The sequence below is a fragment of the Camelus ferus genome, chromosome 3 (genome assembly GCF_009834535.1).
Source record: "Camelus ferus isolate YT-003-E chromosome 3, BCGSAC_Cfer_1.0, whole genome shotgun sequence".
NCBI lineage: Eukaryota > Metazoa > Chordata > Mammalia > Artiodactyla > Camelidae > Camelus > Camelus ferus.
Window position 1 is genome coordinate 28,471,274 of NC_045698.1, and position 17,886 is coordinate 28,489,159.

Consider the following 17,886-nt stretch of genomic DNA (forward strand, 5'->3'; position numbering starts at 1 on the left):
CTACTCAGCCATAAAAAATAATGAAATAATGCCATTTGCAGAAACATGGATGGACCTGGAGATTATCATACTAAGTGAAGTAAGTCAGACAGAGAAAAACAAATATTACTTGATATCACTTAGATGTGGAATCTAAAAAAATGAGCCAAATGAAGTTATTTACAAAACTGAAACAGACTCACAGACACAGAAAACAAATTTATGGTTACCAAAGGGGAAAGGAGGGGAGTGATAAAAATGAAGAGTTTGGGATTAGAAGAAACTAACTACTATATATAAAATAGATAAACAACAAGGTCCTACTGTATAGCATGGGGAACTATACTCAATATCTTATGATAACATATAATGAAAAAGAATATGTATGTGTGTATATATTATATATATATATATATATTACATATATAATATATATATTACATATACACATATGACTGAATCACTATGCTGTACACCAGAAACAAACACAACATTGTAAATCAACTATATTATAATAAAAAAGAAAGAAAAAGAAAAAGTGTGATCTCATTTATATGTGAAATCTGAAAAAAAACAAACACAGACTTATAGATACAGAGAACAAATGGATGGTTGCCAGAGGGGAGGGGAGTGGTGTGGTGAAATAGGTGAAGAGGATTAAGAAATGGAAACCTCCAGTTAGAAAACAAATAAGCCATGAAATGTAATATACAGCATAAGGAATATGGTCAATAATATTATAATAACTCTGTATGGAGACAGATGGTTACTAGATTTGTTGTCCTTTCATAATGTATGCAAATGTCAAGTCACTATGTTGCACACCTGAGACTAACATAATATTGTACCTCAACTATATTTCAGTTGAAATGTATCTGCTTTTCTTCTGTTACATTAAAGCAATGAACCTTACTGCAGAACTGCCTTAGACAAATTTTACGGTTCTTTTAATATATAACCAACCTATTATTTTATAGGAAGATACACAAAATAATTTGGCATCAGAAATTCATACTAAAAATTGCTGTTTATATGAACAATCACATCTCATTTCTTATTAGATCAAGCACTATAGCTTTTTAAAAAATAATAATAAAGAAGTTGTCCTATAAAACAAATAAATAGCCTTCACTTACTTTGGAAGGTCTGCTCTGCCTCAGACTTTCATACATTTAGATCTTCTTAAACTACAGGAAAGTTTTAATTATAATTTTAGTTTCCTTTGTGATCCATACCCATTAACCTGAAATGCAAGGAGCAGGCCAGGCCTGAGACTAATCTGGGGCTTGATTCTCAACAGATGGCGAAGTTGGAATTATCCTCAGAAAGCAAGCTGCTTCATTTCTCACCCCACCTCACCCTCCCCAATGAAGAGCTTTGAACTTCTGTTACAGGAGTTCACTAAGCATCACAGTCAAGTGACAGATTCTCTCAAGTCACAGGTTCCTCTTTCCAAACTTTGATATTTTCCTTTACTTCAGTGCACCTCACATGGGTTTATTCAGCTCCTAGTTTCCTCAAGATCCATTCACTGAATTCTCAGAAGCCTCCTCTGCTCTAGTTGTTGGTCTACAGGATGTCCAACTGACTTGAGACATTAGACAGAGTGGATGCGGAGCTCCGAGCCAGAGTACACGTAGTGCTTCCTGTACTTGGAGTGGAAGATAACCTGTTGTTGACCAGAGAGCTATTTTGAAGGGACGCAAACAACCCCCTGGTTACAAGATACCACCTCTCAGAATGGCCATTCCTGCTCTCAAATCTAAATGAAGGCTGTCCTTTCTTTTTTCTCATAGCATCGATCCCAGTTTGTAAATGTCTAAGTGTGTATGCTTATTTGAACGCCTGTTTCCCTTTCTGGACAGTGAGTTTTCCCCATTACATAGTAAGCTGCATGATGGCAGGAACTGTTTTTGTACAAAGGATGTAGTCAAAGGTTAGCCCAGCCTTATATAGAAGTACTTGTTGATCACACGAGTGAGTGGAAAACTGAAAGGAAGAAAAGTTTGTGGTTGGTCATTTCAGGCACAATGAGTGCACCAGGCAAATGCACCGTGCTCAGGGGAGAATGAAAACGTCATGTTTCTCCATGTGCTTGGTCCACTGGAAAGATCTATGTCTGAGGATGCACAGGGGGATGTGTCTGTTGGTGGGATGGGGCAGTGACTCGTGTATATGCTCTGTAGGTTGCATGTGTATCTACACGCATATAGGTATTGGAAGTGAAGAGACTGCTGTGAGACCAGATGCAAAATGGACTACATACAGATTACAAAGGCCAAGAGGGTAAGTTCTTGAACACTCATGCTACCCTAGGTGTGCCAAGCATCCTGCTAAGGTACTAATAAGTTTTTGCAGGACAGGGTCCCAGTGGCACCCTGGATAAGCTGATGCCAGGCCAAGGGACTCTACAGCTACATATAGGTAGTATCTCGTAGGACAAGCTGAGTCCTTACACCTGTCGAAGAACAGCTTCTTTCCTCAACACACTTCTGTTCACAAAGACACTTGTTCTTTTTCTTTTCATTTTTGACTGGAAATCTCCCCCTCCTCGTCCCCCTCCCCTCTGCAAGGTCCTCACATTGACTTCCTGCTTCCAGGCAGATTTGCGTTCATTTCTCTCAAATAAATGTGCTTCTGTTCTTCTTATAAAGATCTGAAAATTAAAAATTGGAAATTTATTCTGGAGGAAAACCAGGTAAATTCGCTAATATCTCCCTAATAGCTCAACTGTGATTACACGATCAATATAAGATGTACTCCTGAGAAATGATCTAATAAAGTTAAGCAGTATGAGTAGGCAACAGAAATCATCTCATTGAAAGTAATTCTTCCTTTCTCATCAAGGGAAGAGAAGGGGATTGCCTAAATTATCTGAATAAGTACTTTAATTCTCTCTTTGTGATTATATACATAACCAGTCTTTGGGTTGTTCTCGGGCAAAAATAAGTTCTACCAAAGTTATACTTACTCAACTTACTATGATGCCCTTTAAACATTTTATAACCAACAACTAATCATAAAATCATTAGAAACAAATTTGGTGAACACAACTGTATGTAATAATAATAACTACTGTATAACAATAGGTTAATATTTATTGTTTTTAATATGTGCCAGACATTTTATTTATATGGATTATTACATTACTTAAAACTTCGAAAGAACCAACTTAGTAAAAGCTCCTTTTCACTGAAGCTTAGGCAACTCAGCTTCCCTATTATGACCTTTTACCCAGACTTTATTTATCCCAAAGACAATGATATTGAGGGAGAAAAAAAGAAGACTATGAGTCATATGGTCGGAGTTCCAGTTTGGGCTAAAAAATATAAAGATTAGGGATAGAGGTTTGGAGATCAGACAGCCCTAGATGAAAATCTTTGCTCTGCTATTTATCAATACAGTGATCTGTAATTTATTCGACCTCTCTGTGCTGGGTGGGGTTATTATTCACAAACAACAGAAACTGATTATGGTCAGTTTAAGCAGGAAATAATTCATTGGAAAGACAATCAATCATACAAGGAGTCAACAGAAAGGCTGGCAGCAGCCAACTCATCCAAGGTCACATTAATCAACCTGGTGCTTTAACCAGCAGCCACTTAGACTGCCAGACTCTCAGCACCACTGTCCCCAGAGGCTGAGTAGTCTTTTAAGAAATGATCATGTCCCACACATTCCTTCATCACACTTCAGTTTGCTCAACTGTCAACTGGGCCTACTGCTAGGTAGTACCTTCCTCACAAGTTTATTCTGAGGATTAGATGACTTATGCATACTTCACTCCACACAGTGTCTCAAACAGGCTAAGCACTGGCTAAATTTCAGGTGGCATTACGAATTCTTGTGCCTGTGAGCAAGTCTCATAGCTTTTCTGTGCCCACCTTCTCATAACTAAAGAGAGATGACTCCAATCATACTGTGTTAGTCAGTTGGCACAGGCAAACTGCCCAAACAAGAAGCCCCTCAGCTCTCAGGGGATTACTTCTCTTTTGCATCACTGTCCAGTGAAGGTCACTGGGCTTGGAATGAGGTCCCCACTCCATGCAGCCATTCAGGGACCCAGTCACCTTCTATCTAGTGACTCTGCCATATACCAGGGCCTCGTATCTTGTCAGAAGAAAAGGGAACACAGCACAGAGGGGTCTCTAAGGGACCAGGTCTAGAAGTGGCACACATCACTTCCTCCTGTTTTCCATTGTCTAGAATTCAGTCATACAAGCTTCACCCAAACAAGGAGAAGTCTGGGAAGTAACATCCAGCTACATGTTTAAGAGGAAATGGAAACAGGGTTTGGTGAAACGTCAGTCTCCATCACACCTACCTAACATCCTCGGGGGTTGCTAATCAGAGCACATGTGAATGCAAATGTGAAAGTGCTATGGGAAGTGGTCAACAAGCTACAGAGGATGCTGGTGTTGATGATTAAGCCAGGGAGTCCCTGTGTATATTCTGAAGTACTAAAATATACAGCAATTTGGGAGAAGAAACTGAACTATAATCAGAATGTCCATCTTCCTATAGAAGAGACACCTGAATGCTTTATCTCTGCACCTGTACCTTCAAAACTGAGCAATACTAAGTAGACAATCTCCTGTGTTTGTCCATTAGCCCAATCCACAAGGAGAGCGCAGTGGAATTATCTGCTTGGAGAAGAAAGAGAGGAAGATTAAATGGGTAGAAAGCCATCCCTTGAGGAGTGTAACTGTCTGAGTAGAAGGCAGCCTGAAGCAATCACTTGGTGGCGACCAGCCTCCACAGCAGTACTTTATCCCCAGATGAAGACATTGGGGAGTTAATCACAGTAATGACATGTGTAACAACTCCAGGCACTAGACTCAGCATAAAATTTATGCTTAGAAAATGAAAATAATTAGGAGGCCACACATTTAAAATACACCACTAAAGAGTGAGGGCAGTCCTTAGGATCACAGTCCCAAACGTGGACCTCTTTTCATGCCTAAAATCAGGTTAATGCCATGCTTCTAATTCACTGAAACAACAGGGTGAGCGTGTGAAAGGCAGATGTAGCCAAGGGTACTGTATTATTTGTACCTGATAGATGCCTTTTTCACTGTTCTGAGTATCCATATGGCCTGTCCGGAATGACAGAGAGCAAACACAACTTACACAGTCTTTGCTACATAAATGTTAGCACCCTAGGAATGCTCTAAGATCTGGCCAGCTTTGGATTAGGAAGAGGTCTAGGCCAGATCTGATTCATCCTACTGCCTTTCTCCCAGGAACCCATTGTTACCCATTCATTTGACCCAAGGAAGATTCAACCTAGTCAAACGGAATGTGGTCCAGAGCCTGCAAGCAGACTTTGCTTTTAAAGGAGCTCCAACCTTATGGTGTTTACTTAAAAGAGCAGTCCAATAGTTAGCTAGCAGAGAGCAATCACACTGATCAGTCAGGACATTCTTGGACCAGTGCAAACTTTCAGAGAGGGTTCCATGACATTTCTAAAGAAGTGAACCAGGATCTTCCAGTGCAGAGAAGTAGATATTGGGGCAGAAATTGCAAGGGAGGATAGAAAACAATGCTTAGAATAAACGTCTTTTCATTAAATATGCAATGACAAGAATTGTCCACACAATCGTGACAATTCTTCTTTTCCTTCTGCAATGTAGATTCTCGGTAGAATATGAGGGAAACTAAATTACACTGTCCCATTTTTCAAATTAAGAAAATAAGTATTTGTTTCCCAAATCTTCAACTGTACTTCTAAAGGCGAAACTTAAGTTTTAATAATTATGCACCAAAAGAGAGTACAGGTAAACCTCATTACATTTTGTTTTTTTTTAAGTCTTGTGTCCTGGATTCTTATTTATTTTCATTTTCCTAAAGCTACCATGGAAAGAAAATTTAAAAGACTAGTAAGAAAAACAGCTCTACTGATAACAAGCCCAGTTTATCCATGACGTGGTAAAACCTGTACTACTTACTAATTCTCTCAGCAGCGTGCCTCAATTTTTATATGTAATACACTCTTCACCATGAAAAGTTAACAAGTGCCAATCTTAACTGTTTTTCATTTTAGGAATTTCAAATGGAAAAAAAAACAGAAAAAAACACTTTTTTTTTTTTAAACAGAAAGTGATTATAAAGGGAACTTCCCACCTCCCCGTCATATTTTTACTGACAACCACCTGACAGGGTAGTAGTGATGCAATGTGGTCAGGGAAGACTGCGGGTAGAATGTGCAATTCCCTTTTTCTAGTGTTGATTCGTTTTCAGTGCAGACACAATCCTAGAGTTTACTACTCAACGGAAGCACAGACAACAGGAGTGGTTAATAGTGGTGATTAAGAGAAGACTGAGAAACTGGCCGCCTTCCATTCTTTTTATATTGGCTAACAAATGTGTGTTTTTCTTTCTGAATCTCTGGTATTCATGAAACAATACAAACAACTGAATTATGCTATATATATATATCCACATGGTGCCTGTGTGATTCTAGATATTTTACGTCTGTAATTAGTTGAAATCTGGAATGCCCTCCATGTTTCTCCTATTACTCATTTGTCACTGTGTCATCTGAGAATAACTGGAGAACCAGATAAATTCTTAGGTTTGTTCATTCACGAAATAACATTTAAGGCTTGAGTGCCTGCTTTACCATATGAAAGAATTATTTACCTACTCTGTGAGGAAATGCAATGTGTTAAAATGCATGTGTATAACCCATGAAAATAGGTTTTCCTAAGAACTGAAATTGCGACAGCTCACATAATCTCGTTTTATGGTTTAAAAAAAATGGTGAAGCAGTTATAATTACTCCACGAAATTTTCCTTTTTTTTTTTTTTTTAGTTTTCCCTTCTGACTTTAGGTAATAGCACAAAAAGAAGCGAACAATGAGTAGACCGAAAAACTGTTCCCTCCACAAAAGAAGTTAAATTGTATCTGGAGATAAAAGGTAGAGCAAATAGGATTTTCCAAGAGTTTAACCATGGAGGTAATGAGTGGAGAATTCCTTTACTCGAATGACTTGCAAATCCTAGTTTCACTGCATCAGCCTTTCCAAGGATTCCTGGTGAAGGTGTCTAACAAATATAACAGGGCCAAGGCACGAAGCTGGGTCTAACCGTTCTAACAGGGCGGAGAAGTCCTTCGGAGCCAGAGAAAGGCTTCCGCGGGCAGGCAGACAGTCCTCCCACCCTTACCGACCCTCCCCTGGGTCATCTCATCGCCACTTCCCTGGTGGTGCTCATCTGCTCCATCCCGCTCGTGGTGAGCGGCTGGGGCGAGGGCCCCACTCGGCCCTTTTCCTGCATTCTCCTCGCCTGTCGCGGGCCATCTCTCCGCACCGACGCAGGGCTCTGCCACCTGCGCCGGGAGAGGTTGCTGTCCCGTCTCCTTTTGCCTGGGGCTGCCCTACCGAGCACAGCCCACAGCCTGGGCACTGCCAACAAACTCCTTTCACGGTGAGAGGATGTAGTCTTGGCTGCTTCCCCGCCCATCCACCCACACTACCGTTGCGCTCACCCTACTTCTGACCCGGGGCCACGCGCCCACACATCCTAGTTTTCCACCCTATTTCTCCTCCCGCGGCCGCGCGCGCGCACACACACCTCGGCCGCTCCAAGGTAGGGTCCTAAGCAGCTGACCTCCCTTCCAGCACCCAGATGTTGCGACCCTTGTGTGGAAGGTGCGAGAAATAGCCCACTCGGAGCGAGAGGCAGTGAGGAAGAAGAGATGCTGTTTTCAGAGCTGGCCCCCCTAGATGCCGAGTTCGGAGTAGCTTAAGCATGCGCACTGGAGAGCGCCGGGGCTTCCCCGAGGGTCTCCACAGACTGCAGCCTCTCAGCACCATCAGCCTGAGGCGCCGGGGCCACGTCTCAACCACCCCCGCCCCTCGGAGGGCGGGAAAGCCGCGGGGAGCCGCCCCGCGAGGCGCTGCGGGACCCGCGCAGCCCGAAGCCCCGCCCTCCAGCCCGCCGCGCTTCCTGGGGGCGCGGAGGAGCGAGCACGCGCCCCGCCCCTTCCCGTCTGGCCAATGGGAGCCCTGGCCGCGCGCTGTGTGTCCCCGCCTCCTCCAGGGAAACTTGAAGCAGGAGAAAAGTTTGTACAGAGGCTGGAAGGGCAAGAGCGGAGCTTGAAACCCGGCAGCCCGAGAGGAAGATGAACTGCCCCAGGTCAGAGCCTCAGGCCGAGTGGACCTCAAGCCGCCCCCAGGGCACCATAAGCTGTCTCAGCTGCAGCCGCCAGCCCCGGTAGCCGTCCGCGCTGCCCTGGGCTGGGAAGGAGGGCGACCCGAATCGGGGACAGAAGCTCAGTGTCACCTGCGCGCGCGGCTGCACACCTGAGCGCTGTCCGCCCGCGAACGAGACCTGCGGACCCCTCAAAGCTTGGATCGTCTTTGAAGAAACGAAGATAGAGGGGAGGGGAGGGGGGGAGAGAGAGAGAATCCAAGATCAGTCTTCGCTAACCCATCCCGCTGCCCTTCTGGTTCTCCAAGTTTTTGAAAGCTGACCACGGACGGACTCCAGTTCCGGAAAACTGGCAGCCAGCGAAAGTAGGCTCTTAGAAAGCGAAGGCTTGGCAACTCCACATTGAGCGGGGCAAGGCTGAGTGCAGGTTGAAGGCGTGTCCAGGACAACTGAGGCTTGACCCTGGAGGCTTACGCAGCTGCCATCGCCGCGGCCACCACAGGTGAGGTAGGGTTGGGGACACTGGGCAAATGTGGTGAGTGAGGGCTCCTTGAGCAGAGCCAAGGAGGAAAGAGCGCGGTCTCCAAATTATCTAACATATCTTGCTTTCAATGAGACTTTTATTGACTCAGAATCTGCCGGGAAAACGAGAGAGCAAATTTTCCCTTGAGATAGGTCTTGTTCATCTTGGCAGTGGAGTGAGTTGGGTTGGGGGAGGAGGAGGAGAGAATGGCAGTATCAATTTATAAATATTAATGCCAGTAGAGTGGTGCTGCTAGCAGGACGTATCCGGACCCTGGAGATTTCGATAGCCGCAATTGGTAAGTGGCTACAGTCCACAATGTAGGATCGAGTTGCTCCCCTGGTCTCACCACATACTGTTTCTTGGGCGCGGGTCTGACACCTTGCAAGTGGTCATTTCCACTCACCGCCTCTTTGTCTATCTCCTTCCACCCCCAGACCCAGCCTTGCACTCCAAGACTGTACTGCCGGCCACCACCATGGCCACGCCTGGGGCCAATGCGTCCGCCCTGGCCGCCGACCGACTAAACAGCCCGGTGACCATCCCGGCGGTGATGTTCATCTTCGGGGTGGTGGGCAACCTTGTGGCCATCGTGGTTCTGTGTAAATCGCGCAAGGAGCAGAAGGAGACGACCTTCTACACACTGGTATGCGGGCTGGCGGTCACCGACCTGCTGGGCACGTTGCTGGTGAGCCCTGTGACCATCGCCACATACATGAAGGGCCAGTGGCCCGGGGGCCCGGCACTGTGCGAGTACAGCACCTTCATCCTGCTCTTCTTCGGCCTGTCGGGGCTCAGCATCATCTGTGCCATGAGTATCGAGCGCTACCTGGCCATCAACCACGCCTACTTCTACAACCACTACGTGGACAAGCGGCTGGCGGGTCTCACGCTCTTCGCGGTCTACGCGTCCAACGTGCTCTTCTGCGCGCTGCCCAACATGGGCCTCGGCAGCTCGCGGCTGCAGTACCCGAAAACCTGGTGCTTTATCGACTGGACCACCAACGTGACGGCGCACGCCGCCTTCTCCTACATGTACGCGGGCTTCAGTTCCTTCCTCATTCTCGCCACGGTGCTCTGCAACGTGCTCGTGTGCGGCGCGCTGCTCCGCATGCACCGACAGTTCATGCGCCGCACCTCGCTGGGCACGGAGCAGCACCACGCGGCCGCCGCCGCCGTCGCCGTGGCCTCAGCCGCCTGCCGCGGCACCCCGGCCGCCGCCTCCCCCGCCCTGCCGCGCCTCAGCGACTTTCGCCGCCGCCGGAGCTTCCGCCGCATCGCGGGCGCTGAGATCCAGATGGTCATCTTACTCATCGCCACTTCCCTGGTGGTGCTCATCTGCTCCATCCCGCTCGTGGTGAGTGGCTGGGGCGAGGGCCCCACTCGGCCCTTTTCCTGCATTCACCTCCCTCCTCCGTCTCCAGCTCCCTCCTCTCCCTCTCTTCCCGCGGCGGTAAACGCGTCTCCTCCAACTCGGGACTGGGGGTCCCACATTCAGCTTCTCACAACGGGCCCAACCCCCTTTTAGGCCGCATCCCTTAAGAGATGTAACAGGTGCTTTCCCCTCACATCTCCGAGTTTCTTTCCCCGAAAGCCAAGTTTCCCTTCTACCCCCGGGACAGCCCCTACCCTTTGCTGCCTGACATTGGTCTTGAGCCTTCCGGGAACACCTGCCACTCTCTGTCAGATGTGGAGGGGAAACCGCTGTAGTGTGACTTGGCCTCGTCTTCCACTCTGTCAAGGGCAGAATCCAAACTCAGGGGTTGTGATCTCTTTGGTGTACGCTCCTTACAACAGTGGGATTTTTATGTTTTGATTTATGTTGGGTTTTTTTTTCTTTTTTTTGTAGCTTATGTAGAGTTTTAGAGCTAGAAGAGATATTGGTTGCTTTCTGGTCTAGTCTAACTCCCTCACTTTACATAGGGAATGACTTGCTTAAAATACGCTGTCAAGCTACATGCCCTGCTCTTTACCGTGCTGTGCCCTGGGAGAGTATCTCAGTGGGTCACACTTCCTACCCAAGCGTGGCCTTAATCAGGGTCCTTCTTTTTCTCTCAGGACCTGGCAAGCAAAGTTTCTCAGAGGGCCTATTATGGGCAGGCTGATGTACAAGGGGTATTGAATTTGAATTCTCAACTGTGAGAGGTACAGTGTCGTTCTAGAGAAATGGAGCTTTAGAGAGGGTTGTCTTATTTACTGGAGAGCCAGAGTCTTGCAGCTTGTGATGGACCTCAGACTCATCTGACTCCAAGCCCTGCTCCTGTAATATTACATCATGTCTCCCTCTAATTTTGACTTACCCAATAGTATATGTGTTTGAGTTTTGGTACACCTCATTTTCAGGACACCGCTTTCTTTAAAATTGCCTTTGGGTTAACTTTTGAAATATAAGCAGGAAGCTGGAGGACCTACCTAGTTCTCCTGAACTTTGCCTATCACTAGAAAAGAATGCACTAGGGGGTGGGGGGGATTGCTCAGTGGTAGAGTGCATGCCTGGCATGCACAAGATCCTGGATTCAAACCCCAGCGCCCCTGTTTAGGGAAAAAAATTAAATTAAAATTTAAAAAAAAAGTAATGCACTAGAAACACATGGGCAGATGCACATAATACTTTAGAGTTTCTCTTGAAAGGAACTAGTTCTGAGTTTTTCCATCTCTCAAAACACTGCATTCCTGGAAATTCTAAACTGCCTACTCAAAAAGTTTTGTTTCTTCCTTATGCTGATTGGGAGCAAGAGAAAATAAACATAACAGGCTAATATTCCTTCTTTTCCCTTATTAATACTCTTCAGGGATCTTTAATATAGAAATAATATTTCTTTGGTAAAATTGACTGTAAATGGAAGGAGCTTCGAGGTGGCTGAGAGCCAGCATACAGTAGCTTCTTGCCAATTTGTCTAAACAGAAGTAAATATAATTGGGCAGAAGGGCCTTTAAACCATTCCAGGACCCAGTATGATTTACAGAGTTAATTGAGCCACATAAATATATTTTACTGTCTGTAATGGTAACTCAGAATAAAGTGAGATTTTGGAAGAAACAACCCTGTTCCTACTGGGGCTTGCTTCTGCGGCCTCTGCCTTATGTTTTACAGAACAGTAAATGCCAAAGTGAGTGGTTATTATTTACAGAACATCCATTTTGAGGAACTGAGGAATTAGGGCTAGAAGCTTAGCAACATGCACATACTTTTAAAATGTGTTTTGGTTGGAAGTAAGCATGTGAAGCTGTTGATTACTGCACAGTCACAGATGAACTGTTTTCTTCAAGCCTCTTGTGGGCTGAAATGGTAGATCTGACCCTACGGTGCAGGGTCATTTATCACAGTCTTTGACGTTATTGGAGAAGCAAGAAATTATAGGAGCAGTATTTGTGGTTTGCAAATTAACCACATTTTAACTAACAAGGACTATCCACTCTACATAAAGTCAGTATCGTGTAGTAGATAGTAGGTAATTTTACTCTGAAAACTGAAAATGGCTCCGCTAAGAAGTAATTCCATAGACATACCTTTAGAGGTAATAAGGGATCATACAAGTAATGGGACTTCAGTTTTTAGCCTTTAGTTTTGACTACTAAAATCTAATTTCAGAGTTAACTTAATTGTATTAATGATGAGCAATGGGGTCATTGTCCTACCCACCCACCCACAGTTTAGCAAGTACTGAAAGAATTAAAAGAGAAACTTATCCACAACTGTGATCTTCCTTGGCTTACTTTTACAACTGCCTTGTTTTTTCATGTTTCTCATATTCATTTTGTAATTTAAGTTTCAAGTTTCTGAACTCTGACTTTTAAAGCGGACAGATCTATCTTCAGTTCCAAGGAAACTAATGAAGCATCTCAAATCAAGCTAGTTGCTAATCCTATTTGAGGCAAATCAAACCCTTCGAAACATTTTAAATGCTTTGGAAATAACAGATCAAATGCACTTTACGTGGAATTTTAGCAAGCTTCACTTACAAGGAAAACAAGGAGTCACTGCAAAGTGGCCATGTTTTTATCTTTTGGACACCAGGAAGAAAACTACAGTGAGTCTTAGAAGGCAGGTGATATTGACTTGAGTATCAAAAGTAAATTTTAATTTGTCATCCAAAATATAAATGTCTCATAAATAGAACTGAGAATGAAAATTGGAGAAGGGCTGGAAAATTAGTTGTGGATACATAAGGAATTGTGCTGAATTTGCAAAATTTCTAAAGTGAGTCATAAACAAGAAAGAGAAAAAGTGCAAGTACAGTCAGCAGGGAACATTCCATGACAAAGTATAGTGGGAAGGTGGTGCTTAGCATTTTGTCTATTTTTCTATTTATAACCAGGCTCTGGTTTTTTAAAACACAAGAGAAGTTCAAGTAATAAAAGAGTCTATGCTTCAGATAAATAAGAAGGATGAATTCTCTAGAAATACACAAGCAAGACAGCCTCATAAGGTCCTAGTGTTAAATGCTGCAGCTGTGGACGTCTGGTGCCTAATTTTGCAGTTACTAATGTTATAATAATGATTATAATCCAATCTTTTGCCTCAGGGCTAAACAGATACACTGTAGGACTTGGAAAGGCATTTTCCCCCATGCAGGGGCAAGCCAAGGCCCTATTTATTGCTTACTTGTTTCTTTTATTTCCTTTCTCCTTACCTGAAGTAACAAGCATTCATCCCTATTAGGGAGAGAATGGCCAGTTTGATTCATCTTCTGCCTGGGATGGGTAAAGCTTAGGTCTTCAGGAAAATAGCTTCCTGTGAGTGTTTATTTGGTTCCTTACTATAAACTAGCTGTCTGTGTAAAGCTTTCATCAGCATTTGATCAGCAAAGGTTTATTAGAGCAGAGGAAGACTGTGTAAATAGATACACTTGTTTACTGTAGACAGACTGGAAATGGAATCTCAGAACAACTTGCTGGGGTTTCAGATGACTGAGAATCACATCTAGAGGTCCAGGAGGGATGCCGTACAGCCAGGCACTACTACGGCAGAACCTGAAGGATTTGATTACTTTTTCAAAGAAATTCGGCAAAATTAAAAGAGAACATTTCCCCAAAGCAGTTTTTTAGTTATAACACAAAACTGCAGACCCAGTAATAGTGCCGTGAAGACTGCAGAGAAGCACATACAAGTGTGGTATTTTTCTGTATCTCATCTGAATCTTGAAAACAGTTCTAGGAAGAAAGTTGGGCTGGCTGATATTTTCACTCGTTTTGCACCTCAGATTCCTCAGATGAAGGCTTTACATCACCCTGCAACTTCCTGGGTGGCTGTGGCGGAGTCCTGGTCTAATGCTTTCTTGCCAGGTTTTGCTGAGCTGTCAAGGCTTGGTTTTCTGGAACACCAGCTAACAAGATATTTTCCCTCTGGAGCTGACGTGATTCTTTAAAAAAAAAATTATAATTTATCTACATTTTTTCCCCTTAAACAGAGGCAGTGGGGATTGAACCCAGGACCTTGGGCACACCAAGCATGTGCTCTACCACTGAGCTATTCCCTGAACTGGTTCTTGAAGGTGCCAATTAGAATGCTGAAAGTTAGAGTCTAAAAAAATCAAACACTTCCAAAATAAATTTTTGATGGACAGACTGACCTATGGAGATTGTCATTTGCCCACAGTTAAATGGCCAGTTTAGTGACACAGAGGGAAGCAGCTCTGAGAGCTCCTTCCACTCTCCTTAGTGATTTTTTTCTCACTCAAAAAAAAAAAAAGTGATAGGAATTTCTAGTAACAGCTGTGTCAATTTTGGACTCTTCACAAGGCAGTTAGATAACTGAGCACACACAGATCATTCCTTTTATGTGCTCGGAACAGAACAAGGAGCATACACGCAAATCCAGTTATAGGATCTCGTTATTTATTGGAAAGCATTTCTACTCTGACAGTCAATTACTGAGTCAGTCTAATCAAAATTTCACATTCTTTTTCAATTAGACATTCCCTGCCAACAGGTTAATTCTTAAATAGGAAGTATGTGTTTTTGATAACGTGTCATTAACTATACCCCAAAGGTACCTCGAAACTGTGGTTTTCAAATTCTTGATATATCCCACAGTGGCCAAGCTCCCACATAATTGCACTAAGCACTTACATAATTTGTACATAAATTATAAGGAGCAGAGCGAGGATTGGAACAGAACGTGGGTATTTCTCTTTACAACATAGAGCCTCCCTTACCACTTTCCTGTCATCATGTCTTCTTCTGAATTTACCAGATTTTCTTCAAGTTATGCTTCAATACTCCTGAATCTTAATCTCTAGTCATCCTCAAGAAGTTTAGAATATTGTCACGTTTGTCAACATTAACGATAAACCACAGGTGTAAATCGGCAGCTGCTAAAAAACAGACTAACTTTTAAAATTGTAAGAGAATACATATGTTGTTTGGTTTGTATTTGGTGAATCCTTTGAGAGTGTTTCCCCCTCCCACCTCCAACTCAGAGATTCTGTTTTATCAGCAGCACACCCTTCCAACACTGAAAATTGCCTGAACATGTTTATTTGTGTAACATACAGAGCCCGTTGGACAAGAATTCCAGAAAAGTGCTTTCACTCCCAACATGACACTGAGGCACTGGTGTAGACAGCCCCATTTTCATCTGGGGTTTCCCCCTGTGGGAAGAGCAAGTCAAGTAGCCTTTAAAGTTAGGCAAAGATTTGCTCTATTTTTTTCAAACCTTACGAGGTACGTGGAGCTTTTGTTCATTTTTGTCTTCTTTTTCTCTACTTCAAGGCAATCTCCATTGAGAACAGGCTCCAAAGGAAAAATCATGCATCTTGATGTTTTTCAAATGATTTGACCAACTTTTGAGAATGTTTTACCTGCATTTGGACCATTGCTTTTCATACTCATCCTTATTGCTACCCTGGGAGCTCCTCTTTACTGAAAGGCACTAAATGACCAGGTTCAGTAGCTTGTGTTAATTGTAAGCTCCCCTCCAGAGTGGAACTCCAAAACAAGGCTTTCTTTTATTCCCTTATACAGTAGTCAAAATTAACTGCTGTGGAAGTAGGTCACAGAGATGATGCTTTCTTTGCCTCTCGTCACCTTTGATTATGAAAGCCCATTATTAATTATAAATTATTTACAACACTGACTTTTCTAAAAGGTCATAGGAATTGAAAAATTAAATAATAAACTCCTAATACATTCCCTTAAATAGCTACAAATTTCATTCCTTCTATATTCATTGTAGCTGTTCAAAAAATTTTCTCCTTTCAGTAGTAACCATTTTTCCTTTGAGGAAGTGATGGGAGAAACAACTAGCAACAAAACATTTCAATGTTAAAAATTTGAGAAATGTAAAGTTTAAGCGTAACCAAGATTCTGCTCTGCAAGAGGGTCTTGGGGATGGCTGAGCGAAATACTTCCCAGGGAGGCCTGTGGGAGCGAGAACTCCCAAGTGGAGCAACACTGCCACCTAGAGGCTGGAAGTCTCAAGTTCGCAGAATTCTTGCTTTAGGTTTTTTTTCCTAGAGGCTCCGCACAGAGAAGGGCCTGATACTAACAGATTTAAATCCAGCATTCCTTTTACCTGTTAGGAACATACTGTGTGATGTGAGTAAAACATAGATCTCATGCTTTTTACCAATACTTCCATTGTCAGGAAATAATTCTTAAACAGAGAGCCAGCCAGCCTGGTAGAACAGAAAAAGCAACATGGAAGTCCTCAGGAGACCTGGGGCCCAGACCAGAATCAGCCACCAACAGGGGTCGAGGGGACCTTGGTAAGGTCCTCAAAACCTCCGGTCTCGGCAACATTTCCTCCGAGAAAAAGACAGCATTTTAAATAGAGTAATATTATGTGCAGAGTCATGGAAGAATGAAATGATATGCCTTCTGGGAACTTCAAATGATTCAATGAAGACAGTGAATTTGTGTAAAATTAAGGAACACTATCAGTTTATTCCTTAGAGGAAAAGGCACTTATTTTTTTCTCTTTTCTCCCTCTTTTTTTAATTGAAGTATAGTTGATGTGCAATATTATATGTTACAGTTGTACAGTATATTGATTCACAATTTTTAAAGGTTATACTCCATTTATAGTCATTATAAAATATTGGCTATGTTCCCCATCTTGTACAATATATCCTTGTATCTTATTTTATACCTAATAGTCTGTACCTCTTAATCCCCTTTCCCTCTCCCCAGTGGTAACCACTAGTTTGTTCTCTGCATCTATGAGTCTGCTTCAAAAAAGCACTTGTTAAACGTACACTCTCACATTTACTCCTAAAGAGTAGATCTTAAAAGCTCTCATGAGAAAATTTCTGTAACTATGTGTGGTGATGGATGTTAATTAGACTTATTGTGGTGATTATTTTGCAATATATACAAATATCAAATCATTATGTTGTGCACCTGAAACAAATAGTGTTATATGTCAAATACCTCTCTCTTTTATATGTATGTATATATATAAAATTAAAAAAAACAAATTTTACTCTTAAAGGATCATGATGATGACATGAATGATGAGGTCTGGGTCTTCTAATTCCACTAAGATCTTTTATTTATTTTTTTTTAAACTGTTTTTTTTTGTTTTGTTTTGTTTTGTTTTGTTTTGTTTTTAATTTTTAGTGGGGGGTAGGTAATTAGGTTTATTTATTTTATTTATTTATTTCTTAGTGGAGGTACTGGGGATTGAACCCAAGACCTCGTGTGTGCTAAGCAGGCACTCTACCACTGAGCTATACCCTCCCCCCAACTGAGATCTTTTATATAAAAAAAAGAAAACCATTCCAGTTTTCTCCCTGCATTTCTCACCTAAATTACTTGGGGGGGGCAGGTAATTAGGGTTACTTATGTCCTTTTTAAGTTTAGCGAAGTTTCACTCATCCATCAAAACTCAAGGCAAGATCCCCCCTTTTTTCCCCTATTGATTGATTGACTGAAGAACAGGTGACATATAGAAAAGGTTTTTGAAGCTAGAGTTAATAACATTAGATGATTATTATAACTGGGGAACAGACTCATAGAGAAAATAAAAATGATTCTCTGGTCATTCTAGAGCATAGGAAATTCAGATAGTGGTTTCAGTATATGCTTTTTAGACTCTAAAATAAAGGCATCTCTGGGCTTTTCTGTGATTAGATGATTAGTTGACTTCCAAAGTAAGTTTCATTTAAGTATATACAGTGTCAACTGAAATAAGGGAAATAAATAGCTATTGGGGGAAAAAAGATACTTCAGTAGAATTACAAAAGCTTGAAAGCACTCACAGAAATGAAGTTAATAAGATTGTTCTC

The 17,886-nt window shown here is 42.7% G+C and overlaps 1 protein-coding gene across 1 annotated transcript in view; it reads left to right on the forward strand.

Moving 5' to 3' along the window:
• Positions 1-8,051: 8,051 nt before the first annotated feature.
• Positions 8,052-17,886, forward strand: part of PTGER4 (prostaglandin E receptor 4) — a 12,095-nt gene continuing 2,260 nt past the window's right edge. Inside the window, exons 1-2 of the mRNA XM_032471426.1 lie at positions 8,052-8,635; positions 9,094-10,013. Of these exons, the coding sequence (XP_032327317.1) occupies positions 9,135-10,013 (879 nt within the window). The 5' untranslated portion in view covers positions 8,052-8,635; positions 9,094-9,134. The remainder of the gene's footprint in view (positions 8,636-9,093; positions 10,014-17,886) is intronic.